The sequence below is a fragment of the Nilaparvata lugens genome, chromosome 1 (assembly GCF_014356525.2).
Source record: "Nilaparvata lugens isolate BPH chromosome 1, ASM1435652v1, whole genome shotgun sequence".
NCBI lineage: Eukaryota > Metazoa > Arthropoda > Insecta > Hemiptera > Delphacidae > Nilaparvata > Nilaparvata lugens.
This window is the reverse complement of record NC_052504.1, coordinates 78,567,273-78,592,475: the sequence shown is the minus strand read 5'-3', so window position 1 is coordinate 78,592,475 and position 25,203 is coordinate 78,567,273. Positions and strand designations below refer to the sequence as shown.

The following is a 25,203-nucleotide window of genomic DNA, read 5'->3' as shown; positions in this document are numbered from 1 at the left end:
ATTTGTTGAGTTATGCAACCGGGTGAGCACATCTGAACAACTTCTGAGCCTAGCTTGGCAATACGTGGGTAGCGGTGTAGGTTTTAGGGGGATTAGTGGTGAATTCATGCTATGAATTCAAATAAAAATTGAACATTATCCACTGATCAGTTTGGGGCATGATGATTACCTAATAACTCTCCAGTGAAAGTGTCTGAAAGGATTAGAAAAATGTGTTACGGAATTTGGCTCGTTTTCAAAAGCCATGTAATATTCGAATAAAAAGCCCTACAGGAACCGATGGGCATATTTTCCAGGTTTACGTTCTGGAAACTTTCGTTGTTGGCAAGTGGCCGACTTTTCTGAAGCAAATATGCAACGGCAGTCATTAGATTGAAGCGATATGATTCTGGCTTTCACCTGATGGCTTTTGTATGGTGCTCTCAGCCCTGTATATATGCATGACATATAATGCGATGCAATCCACTACATCGTATTCTTGCTAATCATGCCACAGACATGTCCACAGAAAATTAAAATCTCAAATATTCCTTTATTGTTCCATGATATAACATGCTCGTATTAATATTATAACTGATTCCAACAATTATATTTCGAACAATGAACATTTAACAATTTTAATAAAACAATTTCATCATGGTAAAGAAAATTCCTATTGACATCTCAACTACCGCATGTGATTATGATTTTCCATCACTAAAATCAATATTGCAGCATTATTAGCGTAAAACATTAACATCAAAAATGTTATAATGTGATACTTTTAAAACTATGAGAAATAATTTAAGATGAAGGTTTTAAAAAATTGAGAATTTTCTCTCAACTGGTTTGAGAAACTTTTATCCCACACCATTACCAAGATAATGTGAGCATTCATATTTCAATAATCAGTATTGAGAACATGAACTTTCAGGAAAAGTGGCTTACTTTTTTACTTTTAATATATTTGAACTAATCTCGTTGCTGCTCAATTGGTAGATAAATTCAATGATGTACTACTAGGAACTTTCTGATGAATGAATCAACTTCCATATTGCCTGCAGATTTTTCCATTCTCATGAGAAGAAACTAATTAAATTTCTGGATATGCACTAAAAAGAGATAAGAATAAACTGTGTGTCTTTATTAGCAATAGCAGTAAGTATTTAATTGTAATTGGTAGTAAAACTCGAATAATTGATAAAATAAAATTCTTGCTTTCGGCTGAACAAAGCTCCCACTAATTCAGTATGATGTAGTAAAGCAAGATGAACCTGTTCTCGTCATAACTTGGCGAACAGAGATTCCTTGTTATTTGAATCCAGCCATTTCGAATAAATTTGAGAACTCGTGTGTGATGAATTAATCCATTTTCGGGAGGCTGTCACGAGTTTTCATCCATAATTACAGCTCTCCATTCTGTTGTGAATCAAAACACGGTACGTCACAAGGTCTGATGGATCGTATAAAATGATCCATCAAAAGCTGTACACCTCACATGTATATTCAGTCGGATCTGGGAGCGAGCAGCATATTTCCAGTTGAGCTGAACTTCACGAGGCTTTATTCGCAAATAATTCATGAAGACGCTCATAATTCAATGCACTTGAGAAGTTCGTATCTGTACTGCACTGTTCACTTGGTGGAACGGAAAACGGGTCCGTTCGGAAATACGGTCAGTAACCAAACCAGACAAAGTTGATGTATTCCTAATATTCTCGCTCAACTCCTAACTGTTTCAAAGCCAACAAAGTTCGGACCTGTCAACTTCCTTCTGGCTGTCAGCTAAGTGTGAAGTTAACATCTACTCAGCAAACTCCAAACCGACATTTTTCAAATGAGAAGGTTTGTACTTATTTGCTCTAGTTATATTTTAAGCAGTAGAGATTACACTACTTATTTCCATTGAAAATTATTTTCAAGTGTATAGTAAGATCAACATTCTGCTCTACAAAAACGGCAAAATAATTCCAGACACAAAGGGAAAACTGGACAGGTGGAGAGAGTACATCCAGGAGTTGTTTGAAGATGAGAGACAGCAGGAAATGGTAGAGGAGGACACAGATATGGAACAAGGTCCAAATATAACAAAAGAGGAAGTCATGCATGCAATTAGGACAGCTAAGGGCAATAAAGCTCCAGGGCCTGACGAAACGTCAACAGAAATTATAAAGTTAATTGGAGAAGATCAGATTTGGGTGTTGGTGGACCTGTACAACCCTGTGTATAACACTGGAATTATCCCTAGAGAGTGGCTCAAATCAACCTTCATCACACTGCCAAAAAAAGCAAAGCTAAGAAATGCAAAGACCACCGGACGATTAGTCTGATGAGTCATACCCTTAAGATATTCCTGAGGATCATACACCGGAGAATATTCAGAAAAATTGAGCTCAGTGAAACCCAATTTGGCTTCAAAAACGCATTGGGTACAAGAGAGGCGCTGTTTGCATTTAACGTTTTGACTCAAAGACTCATGGACGTCAACCAACCAGTATATGTGGCCTTTCTTGATTATAACAAAGCCTTCGACAAAGTTCGCCATAACCATCTCATAAAGCTGATGGAGGATAAGAACATGGACAAGAACGATATCAGGATAGTAACATACCTCTATTTTAATCAGACCATCAAAGTTTTAGTTGATAATGAACTTTCCGAGGAGATAGATATAAAACGTGGAGTAAGGCAAGGATGTGTGCTCTCTCCCTTACTGTTCAATCTGTACTCAGAAGACATAATACAAGAAGCACTGGAAGATCAAAATACAACAGGAGTGAAGGTAAATGGGAAGATCATTAATAACATAAGATATGCAGACGATACGATACTAATAGCGGAAACCTTAGAAGAACTACAAAGTCTACTGGATCAAGTAGTAAAGACCAGCGAGGAGAGAGGGCTAACACTGAACACCAAAAAGACCAAATTCATGACAATAACGAAACACCGACAACAACCAGAAACACTATGGATTGGAGGCGAGCTAGTGGAGAAGGTCTGCAAATATAAATACTTGGGAACAATTGTCACTGACAACAATGACTACTCCGAGGAAATAAAATCACATAATAAGCCTTTATTGCTTGATAATATAACATGTTCGTATTAATATTATAACTGATTCCAACAGTATATATTTTGAACAATGAACTTTTAACAATTTTAATGAAATAATTTCATCACGATAAAGAAAATTTCCATCGACATCTGAACTACCGCATGTGATCATGATTTTTCCATTACAGAACAGCAATATTGCAGCATTATTATCGTGAAAACATTGACATCAAAAATGTTATAATGTGATGCTTTTGAAACTATAAGAAATAATTTAAGATGAAGGTTTTAAAAAATTGAGAATTTTTTCTCAACTGGTTTGAGAAACTTTTATCCCACACCATTACATTTTCAAGATAATGTGAGCATTCATATTTCAATAATCAGTATTGAGAACATGAACTTTCAGGAAAAGTGGCTTACTTTTTACTTTTAATATATTTGAACTAATCTCGTTGCTGCTCAATTGGTAGATAAATTCAATGATGTACTACTAGGAACTTTCTGATGAATGAATCAACTTCCATATTGCCTGCAGATTTTTCCATTCTCATGAGAAGAAACTAATTAAATTTCTGGATATGCACTAAAAAGAGATAAGAATAAACTGTGTGTCTTTATTAGCAATAGCAGTAAGTAGTAATTGTAATTGGTAGTAAAACTCGAATAATTGATAAAATAAAATTCTTGCTTTCGGCTGAACAAAGCTCCCACTAATTCAGTATGATGTAGTAAAGCAAAATGAACCTGTTCTCGTCATAACTTGGCGAACAGAGATTCCTTGTTATTTGAATCCAGCCATTTCGAATAAATTTGAGAACTCGTGTGTGATGAATTAATCCATTTTCGGGAGGCTGTCACGAGTTTTCATCCATAATTACAGTTCTCCATTCTGTTGTGAATCAAAACACGGTACGTCACAAGGTCTGATGGATCGTATAAAATGATCCATCAAAAGCTGTACACCTCACATGTATATTCAGTCGGATCTGGGAGCGAGCAGCATATTTCCAGTTGAGCTGAACTTCACGAGGCTTTATTCGCAAATAATTCATGAAGACGCTCATAATTCAATGCACTTGAGAAGTTCGTATCTGTACTGCACTGCACTGTTCACTTGGTGGAACGGAAAACGGGTCCGTTCGGAAATACGGTCAGTAACCAAACCAGACAAAGTTGATGTATTCCTAATATTCTCGCTCAACTCCAAACTGTTTCAAAGCCAACAAAGTTCGGACCTGTCAACTTCCTTCTGGCTGTCAGCTAAGTGTGAAGTTAACATCTACTCCGCAAACTCAATACCGACATTTTTGTAACTTTTCTAATAAAACAGTGGGTTTGTACTTATTCGCTCTAGTTATACTTCAAGCAGTAGAGATTACACTACTTATTTCCATATAAAATAATTTACAAGTGTATAGTAGGATCAGATGTCGCTGGCTTTCTTGTTCAAATAACATTTTCTTGTTTGATGTTTGACAAAATTGATAACAGAATTTGCAAGTTTGTATTCTTATAACATATTTTGATTGCTTCTCTCTCATTCTTTGGACTTTGACTAGAACTCCACCAGTGGGCTGAATCTCGGCTGATAAGAAGCTGATACCTTTCAGTAAGCTATTTTATATTTATTCTGTTACATTTTACTTCTATAAGATAATGAATTGTTAATATAAGCTCTATTTCGCCTAAGATATTGATAAAAGAGTGACATCTAGAACACTCAGCTAGCTAAATATGAGAATGAGATCTAAGAAGTTTCTGGCAAATTTTTGACTATTTTCCCGAAGATATACTCCTCAACTGTATTTTTTTAGAATGAAATAGACTGATTTCATCCCTTATTCATAATTAGTTTTATTGAGTATAATGATATAGAACTAAAATTATTGGACTTTGTATTATGAAGAATTCCAATTACTATAATTATTGTCTTGATTGTTTGGGATGATATCAAGAACGATAATCATTCTTACTAAACAATAATTCAATAAGAAATAAAGAAAAGTTGAACATTTGATTTCTTCAGCTATTCGATTTCTCTGTCATGAAGGAACATAAGCAATATTTGAACCCATTGTAGTGAAATATTTCTCAAGTAGAAAACTTTTGAAACGGTAAAAATGTGTTCCATACTTTCTTGTTAAAAAGTGTATGTGTGTAGGTTTGGTCTATACATTGAATTGGTTCAGCAACGTTTAAACAGCACTCAATTAGATTACATTGGAAGGCTGTACTGCTATAATAATTCTATGTTAGGATGAATGAATAAATCGATAGCATTTCAAGATTTCATCGCACTCACCATATTAAACCAAATGCGGAAAGAGCATTTGCATTTCCAGTAATAACAATGATTAACTTTTAGTCAGTTGGGCTCTAGCGATTGGTTACTACTACAACTGTATCTTTAATATATTCCATACTACTATTGCTATATCCTATCCGCACCAGTACAGCAGAGGTTGCATTGGTGGAATTGCTGAGCTTTGTTCTAACCTTCAACATAATAACACGGGATATTAAACCCGCAGCCGAAGTAAACAGGGAATCAGCACTTTGTAAGCCCGGTCACGGTGATCAGATAGCAGCGGCAGATGGCACACAATTTGCTTTTCACCAATGTTCTTACGATCGGATCCGACCCCTAATAAGCAAACGGGCCGGCCTTCCATTCAATTTGCAAGATGCCAGGCGCTCGTCACTGCTCTTCAAGGAGCGTGTGCTTCCAGCCTATATTTCCAATATATACTCCTTCCATCCTGCAAAATTGAAAACAGGAATAATACTGACTGCATTGAAAATTAGAATAATCCTGACTGCAACACTGCATAGGAAATAGGAATAATCCGTTATTGTTTACTTTGGAGTAGGATTGAATTAATTATGGAGGCTAATGATTTGGATTTAGTACCTGATTTTGTACCAAGTGGTTCGATAATTTTAGCGTACGTGGTCTAAGCGTTAGATGGTAGATTTAGGATAATAATTTTTAGAAGAGATTCACGATTCTTATTGAGGCCAATTTCTTGTCAATTCATACAGTATTAAAAATGAACGTTTTTTATACAGATGGACATTAATGAGAAATTGCATTCATTTAAATGCTAATTGATGAACAATTATTATTAAACGGAAATCCAAATTGAATGCTGTCAATTCCCGGGCTGGCAAATAATTTTTGGACTGTAGCACTCATCGATTTTCCATCTAGATGTTAACCCTGTTGTCAATATTTGCAGAAGTCTTCGGTAAGATTTACAGCATTTAATTTGGATTTTCGTTGAATAATAATCGTGTTTGATAGTTTTGTTATAGATTGCAAGTATCCTTTTGATAAGACTATTATCTTCATAATAATTAGGCTACTCACCTACGTACTACATCGGCTAATAAACCCTCTCCTCTACGACTTACAATGGCTGAGATTTCCGATTTTCCCAGGGAATGTGCGATGGTTATTGCCATCTTTTTAATCAGTGTAGAAATTTAATATTGTTCAATGTTTTTTTTTTTTTTTTTTTTGATAGGAAGCAGGTAAAATTGCACAAGGAAATATTATCCTTTCAATGGTTCTGTACCGCGTAATAAGACTATACCGCTACGACACACAATATTATAAGGGATGTGTAGTGGTACCTGGTTTCCTTGAGAGGGAAGAAAAACCATCCTCACAATAATGTGCAATAGTCCTTTCCAGATAAGACATTGTTCGAGAACAAAGAAGACTGAATCTCCTCGGTTTTGAAGAAGCTCTTGAACGACTTTTAAACTAGCAGAAGTCAGGACTTTTTAATAATGAAAGAAATCGCTGGATCATTGGCGCAGTAGTAGCAGCAAAATTGTACTGGAAATCGGCTTGCGGGAGGAAATTTTCGTGATAGCCTCATTTCCAGGCTGTTTCGGCTCGGCATAATCATAAATTTGTGAGTTTACGGCCCTGAACAGCAGTCAGTCGCGGGACGGCAGCACACAACGCAGCAGCATCTGGTTGCCTTGGCAATCACGGAGCTCTGTGCCTTGCCTTGCCGCAGCTTGCCTTGCCATTCCTCGTCTTGCCTTGCCTTGTCGTCAGCAGCAGCCGCCGATAAAACTGTGACACACAGCGACGATGAAAAATCGCATCTCGTTGTATAATCAGGCGCGCTGAATTAACCAGGCACAAGCACATGTATACAATGGCAGGTCGCCTTCATTGCTAGTGCAGTACGCTCCCAGCCACTCTAATAATTCGGGTTGTGCTTCATTCGATAATATAGACGAATAATGTTTGTGTGTCAACGGTATCTTTTCTCTATCATAATGTGCAGACGAATAGTGCGATTCAAATAATAACAGACATTTCTCGAGAATAATATTTGATTTCACCCTAAAAAACTTATTCTTTTCTGTTCTATGAGAAATACTAAAGTGTGTTAAGGTAGACATTATCAGGGAGGTGATGTATCAATTTTTGCTCCCTATTTGTTCATAATTATGGAGTCGTATATTAACTTATAGACAAAAAATGTTATCAGGCTTTTTTGACTAAGATGTACGATACATGTAGGCTATTCACAGATATTCGTTACATGTTCATACATTACAGTATCATTACTGTATAACAAATGGTTATTTGTCAAAATAATTTTGTTCAGTTTTTGTTTTGTTATCGCACCTTTTCCAAATGAATCCAACATCCACCATAGTATTGCAATATTCAAAACATTTCATCATGCAATAAAAAAACATTCTCATATTTTCATTCCTCACAGACAAAGACTAATGTGACAGTAATCAATGGTTGTTTTACAGTGATATCAGTGCTGAGGCTAGTGCTAGTGTGCCAGTGACATGCTTGTGTGCCAGTGATATGCTTGTGTGCCAGTGTGCCAGTGACACTGCTGGAATACGACTGCTGCTGCTGGCTGCCTGAATAAATGATCCAGTTCGATTGAATTAGGGCAGCATTGCCAGGGTGACACCTGCCAGCGTCGCTACCGCAGTACCGCTCATGTACGCACCCTTATCATCAACCACATACATTTCAACGATTGAATATTTCAATGTTCATAACTGATTTTATCGATCAAGCGCAAATTCAATCATCATACATAGTGTGTACTCAAATCTGTCGCATTGGAGAGTCATACTATGATGTATGGATTGATGATACTACGTAGAATACAAGAGGGAAGTTTCTACTGTAAATTAATTCACGATAAGATTCAATACTACGTTTGAAAATTCAGAAAAAGTTTGTGTAGCTGGAAAATTTGTTTTGATGCCCAAGAAGTCCCCTACTAAGCCAAGAACTGCAAAAGTATGAATGGCACACATATCCGACATTATAAAAAATGTAAAAATGAAACTTTTCGGCTTTTCAGAATGTTCAAAAGAATTTTTTTCCTCCAAACACCTCAATCTCGAAAATGCAATAAGGCCCTATGTCGGTTTAAACTTTAAACTGCCCAGCCTATAATTGTTTCTCAAGACAATATTACTTCAGGTGAAGAATGCCTTAAACATTCACCTGTAAAACATTAAACATACATTAAAATGCATAAATATTCATCTGTAAAACATTAAAATGCCTTAAACATTCATTACGACAAACTGAATAAAGACAAAAGACAAAATACCAACTCACTATATTTCGTATGGGGCATGGACAAAAATCATAACATTTCCTTTATTACTAAGTTAATGAACGTGATAAATCACACGATCTTATCTCAAACATTGGAAACAAAATCGCTCACCCAACTCTGTGGAACAATAACTTATCTCATGATTGAACTTCCAATTCACACAAAAGAATAGAGATGGATCAATACCATGTATGCCATTTATTTAAGTGGTCATCACAGCTGAAAAGTGTCAAAATTGATCAATTCAATTCGTGGCAAAAGATCATCAACCGTTAAATAACTTGAGTTGCGTGAATTCCACGATTGGTTTTGATCAAAAGTTGTTGTTGTCCAAATCAATCGTTGTAATCCAAACAAAAGCTGTATGGAAATGAGAGAGACTTTCTTGAGAGATGGAAATCTAGGAAATGGACTGGAAGTTTTTCAATTCATGTTCATAGTTTCAAGGGTGGAAAAGTTTGTGTACGAGTCCCCAGCTAATAAATGTGTTTTGTTGCCCAAGAAGTTCCCTACTAACCTAAATCCATCTGTAGTAAACTACAAGTTGCAGGCTTCAAAAACTGAGCCTGATGCTTTCAAGTTGAGTTCCGTATATGATTTATCAATAGACCAATTACAATACTTCGAAAGTATATTATGTAGTTTAAAATGAGCCTGAAATCCTAATGAGATTATCTACTTCTGCTTGGATCATTTGAAACCATTTCCAACCGTGAATGTTTTTCTCTAAATTATGAATTTGGAGAAATTTATAATTTATAATAAATGACAGATGGGATGCGAGAAACGGCTGGAGCTGTAAAATAAACTCGCTTATATGAATAGAAATTGAATTTATTATTAGATTTTTATGACAGGCCTACACAATAATGCTAACACAAACTGCGTTAAGGCTACATCTTACTAAGGATTAATGCTTTTCAACTCGATTGATCAATGATCAAGTTATAAATATTCGATCAGGTGGGGCATGGATTGTTATGAATCATGAATAATTTATGCTATGATTATGTAATTGATTGACCCAATGATGATGAATTCTCAACGAATTATCTTATAAATATACCAATAATATCTTCTTTCAACTCTCATTGATGTGAGTATCTCACGACGTGATCACGTTCAGGATATGAAGTCTAAAATTATTTTCCACCAGAGTTGTTCAACATTTCAAGAATCGTCTATAATTTAGTTACAGTTGTTGTTGTTGCTGTTGTTGTTATCAATAAGTGTTTGTTAGTTGATATCAACAGAAAAGAATTCATTTCTGTAGCTCCTCTTCGAGCTAATTTCCGAATTTCAATTTCTTAGTATGATTGAAGGTTGATAAGAATTGAAGGGTGCTGCATGAAGAAAAAAATCGAACATATTCTTGTCTGCAACAGACAACTCATGAAAATATCCTCGTTACGAATAATCTGAACAGAACATCAGGAAAACAGTGCTGCTGTCGCGCTTGCTGGGTTCGTTACCGAAACTTGTTCGCTTCTGCGACTTTGGAATTCATAAGCCAGATATACTTGAGTGTGCCCAATTACAGACATCAAACGGGGATTTGCCGTGGAATGATTTGGGGTGCCTTCGCCTCTGCATGAAAACTCAGCCATTATCCTGTCTTGCTCATCAGGGCGAATCAAAGGGAATACTCCGATTAGACTTCCCAAGTCGCGATCACCAAACTCCAATGTGAATGAAATTCACGATCCAGAAGCAAACTTGCCTTTCAAGCCGTCTGCTATCGGCGCGGCTCATTGTGCCATCTAAAGGCGATTATGAACATGAATGCCGCTGCTAACTTTATCGTCAATGCTGCACCTTCAAATATATGTCGTCCTGAATATTTGATCCTGGAAATGATAAAAAGAGGCATTTGTGTGAATAAGTCTGTGAATAAGGACAGCAGCTTTCATGCATTGCTGAACACATATGGATTTCTTCCAATTTATTTGAATGATTCCCTGACTTTCAAATTCAACAATAGTCATCAAGTGCAGCCTGGGAACATAGTTATACAAAAAACATAGTTATAGATTATAGAAGATCATATTATTTTGATGACTTGTTGAACTACGACAACTTCTCTGATCACGTGATCAGAGGTAAACATAATATATTTTTAAGACTCTTTGCGGGTCTAAAACTTGGATTATTCGCGGTAAACATTACTGCCCAAACTTCGCCATACCAAAAAATAAAAGAGTCATATTATTCTATTACAGTCTTTCAAACACATTCATGGGTTCATGCTTCAATCGGTACCAATATGTAATACTCTACTGTATAGAGTTTGAAGTTGAAATCTGATGAATGTCAAAGAGAGAGAATAAAAATTCAATTCATTACAATTCGTTATGATTTACAGTATCGGCTTACAAAAATCTCATCGCAATGTGTAGTGATAGAAGCTTATAAATCTAATAGTTTTCATAATAATTTTCATATTGTTTCGAACAATAAAAAATCATCAATCCATTTGATATAATGATCCTCCAGCATCACTGATTAAAACTTTGAGCAAAAATTGAACAAAGGGAAATATGCCACCTCATATCCATCACCCCTGTGCGCTGACTGCAGGCAAGGTCTTTCAAGTTACTTAATATATCGATATTGGAGACCACTTTGATAGAGTATCGAACAAGAGTGTCTATAAATATTGTTCATATATCAACATACAGGTTCAAAGTGGAGTAATTGATACAGCTATTCTCTCATCAACGTCCACGTTCATATTGTTGAGCTGAATCTAATGAACAAAATACTTCGTCAGTCGTGTGGTACCCTTATCAAATCCTCTGTGTCTTAGAACAAGGGAAATATTCAGAATTTATTGTTTTTGCCTTGAAGATGGGTTGTCATCATGATATTGGTGAAGAACAGTGGGTTGCTCTCTATAATTTTTGCACTTTACTGCAGCTGGGTAAAGACTCAATCTTGAAACCAGCGTCCATAACTTCAAAAAAACCAGAGTTGAAACAGCGCAAATAACTAATTATTCATCCCATCATTTCGAAGTAATGAGTTTTTATCGAGTAACTTGGAAATTCTCGCTCACTACCTGACTTTTTCATTCTTTTTTTTGCAATGAATTATTCAGAGCTGCCAGCTACAACTGGCTCCATTTCCAACTCCATTCTTGACGAAGCCAATATTTCAAGAATGAGTAAGTGCTTCTCTACAGCTAATTGAATATTTAACTGGTCACAGAGATTATTCCATTATTATGATTATTCATTCGCACTTTCATAGATAGAATGAACTTCATTTTTCAAATATTTAATTAGTATTGGCTCGACATTTACATTTCATTATTGATCAGGTCGAGACATCGAGAAGAAAATTAAGTTGTATTGTGGAAGTGCCCTAATTTATGCTGAGACTAGTCGTTGAATTGGAACATTTGAGAATATAGGAAGGAATTACAATTGGAACAAGCTCTTGTCCCAGTTGGTTATGGTTATCGAGGTTCAACATGGCATAGTTTGTGCAATAGGCAATTGAGATAGTGCACCCTGTTCAGTACTCATGCTCCATTGTAGTAGAGCCGATGAAATTCATTACAGAATAGATGACTCATGAGGCATGATGAGGAAAATTGAACATTCACTCAAAATTTGCTATTCAATATTTCAGCAGTCTGTTTTCAATGGATTTTCCTGTTCCAAAATGAAAAATTCATAATGATTTCCAGGTAGGAGTTTGTAATCAAGATGTTTTTAATACTCACGTTTCAAGTAACCCATTTCAATACCAATATTAAATTATAAGTGGAGGTTTCTTTAGAAATATAGATTTCCATCATCTGCAAATACAAAACCGGGCTGTCATTTTTGTTCCCAGTATCAGACTAATAGGCTCTCAACGGTAATACAGACTTTCCTCCTAGCTTCCTGGAAGGGTTCGCTTGTAGCTGGAAATTCTACTCAATTTAATATCATTGAATCCTCTGTAGCAGAGTAATATCGACAGGTTGTATCTCGATATTATAAAAACTGTTCAATATAAATTTTGATATTCATATGCTTGAATATTTGTTCTTCATCTGACAACTAATTTAATTTTTCTCTTCACATGATTTTATGAATTTTCTCTCTCGGTGAGAAAACATTAACAACGAACTGCAGATCTGAATCTGAACCGAGTTGAACAAAGAGCGCAGACACTCCTGCCTTGTGGCCATTGACCATTAATTGAACTTTTTCTCTCTTCCTCTTTCAGTCTCTCACTCGCCATTCTGTGAGCTCTGTGCTCACTCTCTCTCCGTTTTGCGCGCGTTTTCATGTCAATTTGATTGTTCATTGAAAGCCAGAAAACATCAGCCACTGCTCATCTGTTCGGGGTTCGCAGCAGCTTCATAATGATGTTCTCCTCTTCAAAGACTCAATCTTTTTTTTCTGCAGCGTTGGCTTCATTTATCAAACCAAGATTTTTCAGTGAATTCTCACGTTTTTCCTGTTAGGGATTCCTAAAGCACGGGGATCCCTAGGGATTCCTAGCGGGAAACATCATGAATCTATTAGCGGACCTTATGAATCCGAGTTGTCCATAAGTGATGAAGTTGATTGTTGCAGAAGATGAAGCATGATAATACAAAAGATGAATATGAAAAGGTGAAATTGTTAAAAGAGATGAAGATGAGCTTGCATTTCTTATGGTTTGGAAAAACATCAGGAAATATATTCCAAACAATACCAATAGGAAACATGAAGAAGAATATTGGACAAGCTATTACCGAATATATTATACCATGTTGGGGAGTAGGAATTAGGATACGTACATTTTTAAACTTAACTAAACTTTTGTTATTTTGTTCAACAAAAATGAAGCAGGGAACTAGAAAATGGTTTGAAAAACGAATTACATCGTTTAAGTGAAGTTAATTTCCATTGATGAAGATGTCCATATACTTCTCTGGGTCTTATCTCTTCGAAGAGGATAGAGCAACTGATTGAGGAGTTTTTGAAATTTGCAACCTGAGCTTCGAAAAAGGAGTCTCAAGATGCGTAGCGTGTGGGCAACAGTTTATACAACTTTTCAACGAACTTTTCTGACCCTGACCAACACACGAAATGATGGTTGATGATGCCCCTTGGCCACCCAGTTACCCAGACATGATTTCTTTTCATGGGTGTATTTGAATGTTATTCAATAAAATTCGACATATTTAATTTGAATCGACAGACAAATTTTGGAGAGAGTAAAGAATAAATGTTGAGATACGTCTCCAGAGTCCAAAATAGAACTATGAATAGCTGGTTGAATGAAACTAATTCAAGCTGACACAATGACTGTTTTGGAAAAGTCATTGTCATAATAATAAGTAATTTTTGTGAAATGGAAATATCACAAACAAAATGGAAATGATTGAATATTATTTTGGTTCTATATTCATTATTATCGTAATTGAAACATAATTTTTAATGATTTTCAATGAATGGTTTCGCTCATTGGGGTCAGATGATTTGGGGAATAGATACTGTACTTTAAACTCCTATAAAATGATAAATACTAACTGAGTACGACAACGTTGTTCACAAGATTATTTTCAGGCTTTAAGAATCTATTCATCTAGTATTCATGATTTGCTGTTAAATAAACAGCACGTTACTAAAATATTAGTCAATGTAACAATTTAATATGGATACATTTTTGAAAAAAATGTGATTGCATATAATCAAATTTCACAAGTATATACTGTATTCTGCTTTTATATAAAAAGCTCACATTAGCCTTCCAATTTCATTGGACCTATAGAGATTCTATAATATATTGTCATGTATATGTATATATTGTAGGTATTGTATAATATGTAAAACGTGGAAGCTGGGTAAAAACAAAATATCCTGCAGCCTTTTTAAATAAAATCTGCCAGTTCCTCATTGAGCAATTTTTCAAAGCATATGTGTATTCGATAATTGAAGCAAAACATCACGCCTAAATGCACATCAATTCAAGCATGACAGCAGCTTCAAAGCCTATTGTTTATAATCGTTTGAGATGAGTGCTGAAACAAAATTCATTGGGCATGAGCTCCAATATTATCCAATGCTTTGATTACATATTTTGCTACAAACCTTTATGATTCCTATTATCAAGTTTTACAAAACAATGAATAACCTGAGTGATATTGGAAATGCACACGCTTATCAGCTTCATAAGAACGTTGATTCTGTCAATGCACAAACTCCCAGTGAAAATTCAAATTCAAATTTGTTTATCTATTGCTTTATTTTGCTTGCTGTAAAAAAATTATTATCAAAAGACACTTCTACATGTGAAATTATATCATGGAATTGTATATTTTATATTCCAAATTTTAAAGAATTTTATTGAAAAATTTCACGGTGTAATGTCACTTTTGGGAACACATAGAATATATATGCCCCACGTTGGTTGTGACATGTTTATGTAAAGCCGTATTTGACCTACATGTGCCCAGCTGGCAGTAATCGGTGGAGCATGTAAGATTTGAATATTTTTGATATTTATGCGTCAGCTGAAATAAAAATACCGTACTGTTCTTACCAGCTCTTCGAGGAGCTTATACCAAATTCTGCTATCAATCGCTGCAAACTGCTGCTGCTTTATCAATTGGCAATCTTTATTGCTGCATTGACTGACTCCACTATTATAGATACTGAAGAAGTAGATAAATATAAGGATTTCAAATATTGCACAAGACAATAAGGTACCGACATCAATTCAACTTGCTACCATCTGACAAAGGGGTCAGCAGTGTGAGATAATACCGAGTGTGACCAATGACGGTATTTTAATTAGAATTCCTTATACTTTCTATGACTTGTAGTACTGCTTCGACTTAATTCTATGACCCTGTATTTCAGTCAATTTGATTTCAGTGATTAGGTTGAACCATTCAAGTAAATCTTGAGAACATAGTATTTCTGAAGATTTAATGATCAACACTGTATATCACTGATTTATCCAACTCATACACTGTATATCACTGATTTATCCAACTCATTCGGTGAAGAATATAGTTGGTTGATGATTTTATTAATTTGTCGATAATAATAATAATAATAATAATAATAATAATAATAATAATAATAATAATAATAAATAATAATAATAATAATAATAATAATAAATAAAAGTAACAGACTGTTCATGCATGAAGACAGGATTTTAAATACCAATAAACCAATAAAACATATAATTACAATGAAATCAACGAGCAAAGAAAAAATAAAATATGAAACAATAAATATAAAAGCAATATGAGAAAAGATGTAAGAAAAATATCACAGATGGCTCAATATAAAACTCATGCTTAATAGCATCAACTAATAATTTTCATAATTTTTCTATCAGCATATATTAAAGATTTCTATAGCTCAATCATTCGACTCACTTCTGCTTATCAAATAAGAATTTTATAATTCAGTAAGTATTCCAATAATATCAAAGATTTTAAATATTAATTCTCAGGGTATGAGTTCGGCCGTCAGTGGAATTCAGATAAAATAATTTATATTATGAACTTTGAGCTTCTTATAATTCTTATTGAAATAATACTGATAAAATCTATTATTATAAGGGATTCAGTCAGTTAAATATATTAACTGAGCATATCTAATACTTTAAATAGTGATATATGATTAAATATTTTATTCTCATCAATGTTCTTAATAAGACTTTTCCCTTAGTTATAAGTATTTGCGCAATTAAGTTTGAATCAAGCTTGATTTTTAAGTAAAACCTTCGGCGAGATAGCTTTATGAAATTCCTATTAATTCATTGCACTGAGGGCCCTCTAAAAATTACTTTTCTGTAACTCACGTGCATAGTTTTTTCACAAATTTAAAGATGTGGCATGGATTCACCTTGGGTGTCCTATGCCTTTTTCTGGTGGGCTGCTGTCGTCCTCTTCAATGGGGATATTTAATTTAATAACTCATGTCATATAGCGACTTCACTGAGTTAGGTTCATTACTTATTAGGAATTTTTTAAGATTTAAACTTTGGTAATAAATAAAATTTATTATTATAAGGGATTCAGTCTCCTGCTCTCATATTGGTTGGCATCCCGGTTGATCTCTGGCAAGCAAGTGGGGAAATGATCTTCCCTTATTCATTTTCGACAATACTTCCTATTTCTAAATTTACATAAAATTTGAATATCTTCTCCTATTGGTGGATTTCAACAAATCTGCAATGACACAATTTAATACTGTCAAATAGTCCACAATACAAGAGCATATTAGGAGGTTATAAATGAATATATTTACACTTAAATTTTATTTTATGCTAGTAATATTGTCATGCACTCTACAATAATTATAAATTTTTATAATTTTAAAAAAGACCACGTGGTGACTTTTGAAATAATCATTTTTAGTGCCTAACAAATACTGAGTTCTGATTGGTACATCACCAGATTTTTGTACAAAATGTGTTAATGTGTTAGTACGCCTAATAAAACTAGATCCCATTTCCCTTTTATTTTTATTATGTTTTCATGATTTTTATTTGCTCACATATATACAATAAATATTTATATTTGCTTTTTAAATGTTTATGTCCTTTATTTTGCATGCTATAATCTACAAATCCCTTTTGTCCTCGTTTTAACGAATGCTACCTACTTGCAATTATTTTGCTAGAAAGTATCTGATTGAATTGCAGATGTTCAGCTTGACCGTTATTGATATTGCTGACAAGCGTTATTTACAAAGAACCTAACTTCAAGTACAATATTATTATTTTTATTAAATAATTGAAAAATGATTTCCATTTCAAATTGTTGTCAATAATCTTGGCCTTTCTAGTCGTTATAGTCTTATCTTTATCGTCGACTGATAATACCATTGGTGATAAACATTTTTGGTTTTCCTGAATGAGACCTAATAATAATTCATTTCAATGGATGAAATTTTAGTGGTGCCAAAATGTACCGTTATAACGGTCAAGTTAAGGTTGATGAAAAAAATAAAAGATTCAACATCACTTCTGGCTCATACCATCATCTTCAACCAAGTAATTCAAACCCATCACACATGTAAATACAATATAATGTGCTAATGAGCTTTTCGTATTCTATTTACCGTAATTCTTGAATAAATTAACATTCTGAACCAGAAATATGATACAAACATACCATTTCTTCGCAATCAATGAACTATACATACCTATTATGAAGTTTTTCAGTTTATCGCATGATAATCTGATATCTTGACGGCTTTCTGCTCTCTTATCTGTGCCGTACTGTTACGTATACCTCTTGTGTATGTTGTGTTCCCTTGGAATCTCCTACTGAACCCCCTCTCCCTCAAACCATTATACTTCGAAATGTGTTCGTCTAGACTCTAGAAGACTTGAATCGATTCTTCAATAAAATAACTAAAACCCAACTTTTGTAATTGAGGTGATCAAAAGTTGAGATAATATGGAATAGAAGTTAGTTGTAGATTCCGGAATAAAACAATGCACTACTGCAGTATGATATGAGATGGCTTATTAATTGTTCAAATAATGGCGTATTATTGTTCTGACTGGGTAAGTAACCTGCATTTCCATTTCCTATTCAGGTTAACCGTCTCATCTCAGAGTACAATAAGCTATGTTTAAATGCTCTAATGTGGGCTATGCTGCATGGATGTTATTCAATATTACCGTAAACGAATAACGAATAGACTCTATCTTCTCTCTATGATGCTATAACACTATACTAATTAATAAAAACAATATAAAAACTTGTAGTACCCTTTATTATTAAAAACTATAGAACATATAGTTTATTAATTATTATTCATTTTATAGAAGATTATACTGATATAAGAGGATTTAATAATGTAGGCCTATATGCCTACACTTATAAATAATGAGAACTTTATTGAAAAAAGGAAGAAATTACAATAACATATCTGAATAAGTCAAGTATGACTCTTGTTAATTGTTTTACAGGTTGGACCATGTTAAAGAGCCATAACGTTTTTGAAGCTGTTGTGTGTTATAGGGAAAATTGCTAGACTAAATTATCTAGAAGTTAGCTTAGCTCAGATGAGAGTTGGTTTGAGAAGCTATGAAGAGAAGCCTATGAGAAGAGAAGCTATGAAGAGAAGCCTAGAGAAGAGTCAGAAGAAGAGGTAGAGAAAGATGAAAGAGTAGATAAATAAGATGATATCATCTTATAGCACTATGAGCAGCCAAAGTTTCAGAGAAACGTTCACTTATATTGACCTACAAGAGCACCCATCAAAGATTGTAAACGATGATCAGTTTCAAAACTGAGATGAGGCTGTTCAGTGTTCAACAAATTCTTTGGAAAATCACTATCAGCTTCATAGCATGTTTCAGAAGATTGAACATATTCTAAAAAGCTAAGATTTTCTTTATAGCCAATCTATGAAAACAGAACAAGCTAGAGCGTATATTATGATTGCAGCCAGTCGCGTAGAAGTGTCCTGAGCTCTCTAACCATACACTTTCCAATTTATTCTATCGCTTTATCACTTCAAGAATCATCGCTTCTCCACGAAAAAAAGATCTGGGGAAATGTGAATAAACAGTATCAGTATGCTCCGGGGTTTGATTTTTACTGCTTCGATTTTTCTCTTATTTTTATGCCAAGGGTGGCTGTCATAAATGTGTCCATTTTCTTTTATACTTCCTTGTATTGTAGTTTTTTTATGGGTGGTGTCTTCAACGAATGTTGCCGATTTGGATTCCACACAAGCGTGACCAGACATACCACACGCTCTGAAAATAGGTCTACTTTGAGTTCACTTCCAGTGAAAATACGATTCGAATGTATAAGGTTCTGCTATTGAATTGAATATTTCATAAGACGGCTTCAAAATGTGCAAATATTATGAATTTTTGGAAATATTATATAGAACAGTGATAATAATATTGCAATTTAAATATAGATAATAGTTCAATTCGGGAATTCAGTTTTCGAATTTGATTTATGATTAAGGGCGATGAAAATGTGGATTATGATTTCATCCATTAGAAATTTGCATTTGGAAATTAATACAACAATGGTTAAATTCATTGAAAGTATAATATATGTGGATAATCTTACTTCGAAACTTTAATATTTTGACATAATAGTTTCCATTTGTAAAAAAATGAGAAATATTCTAGGTTTGATCCCATTTTTTCCTTCCCAATGTGGATTTTGTAAATTTTTGATCAATATGAATATTGAAAGGTATTTGATGCCTGTGTTGATTGTAAGCCTATATCATGGGAGTTTGACCGGTGAATAAGATCTTCAAAATTCTCAGAGTATGCTATTAAAATTGCTCTACAGTTTCACGGTTTTGTATGGTTTTCACTTTTGACAATGTTATTTCATCTATTTATCCTTCATCCTTATTTGAACATAGTTGATTTGCTTCCACAAATAGTTGATAAGCTAAACGTTCTCTTAGGAAAACTGTGACACTTCACAAGACTCTAAATAAATGGAAAATTAATTAATGAAAATGTCATTTTATTGGTAATCCAGAGACATATGGAAATGTATGAAAAATGTATGAAAGGGACTTTAGTAAGGGACACAATATTCAAGAGTTACACTGAAGCTCAATGTATATCAGTAGAAACGACTCTGCCCCAGTAAGCAGGAAGGTGCTTGACCACCGCTCGAGTAAAATACGATTATGCCCCTTATCTTGGGTCTTTGTTCAAACCCTCTACATATTCCGAAAGAGCCCTTTCGTTAAATTCGCTGGGAAAATTTTCGCCACATATTCTTATCTGGCCTCTTTTCCTTTCCCATTCTCATCGTTGGCAGAAAATCTCTTCAACGTGTAACATTTCGAAACCCCTCTCCGAATGGCATCACATCCTACCTACATTAATACGAAATTCCTGCTCCATGCACCCTAATTGATGAGTCACGAGATTCAGCTACAAGAAGATTACATACTTTCTTGCAGCTTTAGTTGGTTATTTGGAGCATAGAAGCAGTGAAATTAAGGTATTTCTCGATCAGAATTATCCTTTCAAAATTATATTTGGCCTATGTGATACAATTCTACTTACAAGTAGGCCTATATTTCAAGTGAAGAGTGCGATTCAGCTTGATACAACAATGATAGAAATAATTGATCAAGGAGCAATACTATTTATACCTTTTAATAAGAAATTCTTCAGCTTTCTTCTTGAATAGGAATTAAGTTTATTTCTCATAAATTAACAAGTTTTCCTCATCTCTCTTTCAAGCAAACCAACATTTTGGATGAGACCTGGATTAGGCCTATGTGAAAATTTTAAGATGTTACTATTCAATTAATTCCAATGAAACTGTATATTCATCATTATATTGAATATAATAGATGAAACAGTTAGTTGGCGATGAAAGCGTTGCACCTCACAAGGGTCACAAAAGCTGCTTATCACCTTGATACTGGTACACGCTCTGTGCAGCTGAAAAGACCGACGGACTTTGCGGTGCTTACTGCTTAGACTAGCGAGGCGAAGCATGAAGCCCTCTAGTTATTCAACTAAAGTACCTAACATGTTCTCGGCAAAGCTATGGGTCACGTATTGTTCCTAATTCTAAACAATTGGTGCTCTTATAGAAGTTGGGTGGGGGTCCGACAAACTTGTTTGTGATAAGCTCAGTTGGTGGGATTGGCAAAAGTTGGCTGCGGAAGAAGAATCAACTCCGATTGACAAAAGCGGCAAAATGAATTATCACAGAGTGAATTTCTAATTGGGAAATCGGTTGGTTTCCCACAGTCGAGTCTCCCCCTCCCATAATCACTGTTCACTGATTCAATATCTCTCTTTCCGTCACTCTTCAACTTCTACTCACTTTATCACTCGCATGGTGTAATTAAAGCTCCAATGTAAAAGTGGCGCAGCGCTAATGCGGTCCATAGAGGTTTTGGGTTTTAGATCGCTGGTCCGGTTTACTATCTACCAACCTACCGTACTAATGACACAGTAGTTGTAATTGGTGGTTGATACCAGAATTCAATTAGTCATAATATATGCCTACGTATTATTCTCAACTTTCAATTGAAAATGAGGAAAGTTTTAACTTTTCCAACACCCCGAATTCATATATTACTGTACATGACAAGGCACATTTTATACCCAATCGACCTAGTTTCCACAAAATACAAACAAAAACATAGGGGTCACTAAGCTTTATTCTTTTACAGATTATTGCCTCAGGTTATTGGTGACTCCGGTTTCACAAGATGTCAAATTATCATGCGATAAGCTGGAAAACTTCAAAACATAAATAAGTATTTTACAGCGATTGACAACAACTACACAATGAAACCAATATGATTTATTTTTAGAGGTAGTTGGATTGTGGATTGTGGGATACATTCAAAGATACTTGAATAATTTTATTCATTAATGATTGGGCTAATGGAGAATTGTGTTACTGATGGAGTTTCACTCAATTTCCCTTAGCTCTATTTTTTATGATGTGATGACTGTAAATAGAAGAAGAAAATAAAATCAACATTCGGGGTAATTCAGGTATGATAATGGAAAAATATAATGATTTTAACTACCACAGTACATAGAGCCCTAGTACCGAGACCTAGTAGCCGGAGTGTTTGAGAATGGTGAACTATTCGGTAGAAGAACTATTACTATTTACTATCTTGATCTGTTGCGAGAGGCAGCATACTACCTATATAAGGGCACAAGGGCAGGAGGGTTTGAGCCCCCCCTCCCCCATTCATTATGTAGAATACGAATTTTTTTTCATTACTTGTTGTTTCGAAAAAACTCAATGAACCACTGTATATTTTTCTTTGGAGACAGAGCGTTGTAAAGTATTAATTTATTACGGTTCAGATGATATATATTTTTTAATCAATTTGATTAAATTGATTTAATATTGTCCATTGACGAATGGATATTTTTCAGCTTCTTAAATAAGTCGATGCCGTTTCCCATCACGGAATACTTATTGTCATTCTTGCACCGATCACAACATAAATATTGTGGAATGATCACTTTTTGGTTGATGAAGCTCCTCATCACGAGCGAAATGCATTCCATTTTGTGACGCAGACTTTTCTACAAATTTACCGTAAAATGTACGTTTTATTCAGAGAAAGATTTCTAGGGATCTCCACCGACCTCAATGTTATTGATTGAGAATATTCTATGAGAGTTCCTCTAAGATCCTCAGTATTTATTGTACCAAAATGAAATTAATTATAACACAAACATATTGATTTTCAATTTTCACGAGATAATCATGCCGGGTTTCAACGCTGGGAATACTGAGACCGAGATTAAAAGAGTCATTCAGAGTTTTTAATTGATCAAAGCAAAGAATGCTTCGCTCTCCAATGGATATAAAACATTACGCGCGCGGATCTGGGTCAATAAAAGCAGGTCACCACAATCGTACTGTCGCCTCGCCATACACCCTCGAGCCTCGGGGTGCGATCTGCGATTGCTCCATTAACTTCAGATGAAATACAGTTACCTCACTTTTGGATCTCTGCTAACGGTTCCAGTTTTTCATTTTTCATGATGAAATGTTGGCAACTTATTTATGTGCTCGCATTGGGGAAAACGAGCCAAGTCTGGAAAACTCGATCATGACCCAAATGCACTCCAATTCAGTTCAGAAATGATACCTTTCAACTTGTTGATGAATACTAATGGTGAATTGCTACATAACTGCACTTCTCAATGCACTTCTGCACTTATATCTTTCTATATTACGCTAATTAAGGAGAATGACTCCGATCAGACGATTTCAAGAAAAGTTTTATAATGAATCGTTCCATCATTGGCAATCAGCGAAGTTATCAAACAAGTTTTGAATCCCATTAATTGATCTCAAACTGAAGTTTTCTAGTTTTGATATAGGGTTTTTACTCCTTCTCAACTCACTAGGTGAAGCTTCAGATTTTTTGAACTTGTGTTTGTCCAGTTTCATTTATTTCAATTGAAAGTGCTTAATTGATGATGATTTTCACCTTTTCATGTGCCAGGAATCTAACAACAGATACATTCCTCTTATAGCGTCTACAGAGCTGTGCAAAAATTATAACAATTATCATCATGCGAATGAATTTTACTCCCTCTCAACGAGAAATAAACCATTTCTTGAACTTCTTATTCCACGAGTTGAAAGAGTTTTCAACGAATTAAAAAAAGTTGTATTCAACTCCATTTCTGCAAAAATTCATATCAACATTACAATATTACCGTCGGCTTCTACATATCACCCAATTTATTTATGTTTTAATTCTTATTCCCAAAACTGAAATTGAAAGTGCAGCTCACGACCTCTAATAATGTGTTTTAGATGGGTTTAGAACCCACCTAAAAGGAAGATTCATGGTAGTTGCCATCATGATGACTATGAAAACACGACATGTTCATTGTAAACAATAGTTCCCTTACCTATAAAATAATAAGTATGTTATTATTTATCAGCAATATATAATGCAATGGAACCATCTGTCAAAATGCATTACAATAACAATCTGAATGGGACCCAAAGTACTAACTATGATACAGATTCAATTGAAATTGCAAATCCAGAAAAGTCTTCTTACGTGTGTGAGTTGTTATGATTGTTGGACAGTAATCAACACAAACTTCAACAGTACGGTACATTATTGCATTCAAGTAAATGCATCTCTACCTCATACTATATGATATAAGAGATGTTATTCTTATCCTAATAGTAGTGATAGACGATATCCAAATAGTGAAGATATTTGATATTGCAATCACAGACAACACATAAAAAATTATGAATTCCAAGGGATGATCAAACATCGATAATTAAATTTAAGTTAACCCCTATAACAGAACTCGTTATCAGTTGAGCGTATATCAGTGAACGTATCCTAATAGATTCGATACTCCATAGCAGACCAAAGAGGATGAGCGTTCAATTTCTCAATGATTAGACCAATAAAAAAATATTCATCAAAACTGTAATCACAAAATAATGAAATACCTGCTCCTTTCTCTGTGCTGAGATCCATTAAAACTGTAATCACAAAATAAGAAAAGACCTGTTCTTTATTATTTGCTGTAATCCATCTTCAAATGAATAAAATTAGGCCACAGTAATTTATAATAAATTTTATTTATTGTCATTTGCTTCATCAGTTCTGTATTTCAAAGTTCAGTTTACTCGTACAATCATTTAAGAACTATCATTGAAAGGTACCTCAGTGAAGTTATCCGACATGAAGCGCTGCACAAGCGACGTCTTGCCGCAGCGGGCGTCGCCGACCAACACGACCTTGCAGTCGACGTCCTCGAGCGGAGCGCCGTCGGCATTACAGGCCAGCTCCACCACTTCCATGTGCAACCGACGCCGACACTGACCGACGCCGAGCCGAAACTGAGGCGAAACTCGCCGTCGCCTCGTCTGCACACCACCTCATGCACCGGCCTGCGCTCACTCACTGCCAAGCGCCTCACGGCCTCAGTCTCACTCGCTTCATCCCTCACCCAACCACCCTCACCTTTTCCACCCCACACCAACCGCGCGCGCCTCTTCCATTCAACATGTGCAAACATGAACGGTCCCCCCCCACCCACCGGT

The 25,203-nt window shown here is 34.9% G+C and overlaps 1 protein-coding gene across 1 annotated transcript in view; it reads right to left on the bottom strand.

The window, feature by feature from the left end:
* Positions 1 to 25,103, bottom strand: part of LOC111052313 (rho-related GTP-binding protein RhoN) — a 144,974-nt gene extending 119,871 nt beyond the window's left edge. The window contains exon 1 of the mRNA XM_039444262.1: positions 24,823 to 25,103. Coding sequence (XP_039300196.1) covers positions 24,823 to 24,960 — 138 coding nt within the window. The 5' untranslated portion in view covers positions 24,961 to 25,103. The remainder of the gene's footprint in view (positions 1 to 24,822) is intronic.
* Positions 25,104 to 25,203: the final 100 nt, after the last annotated feature.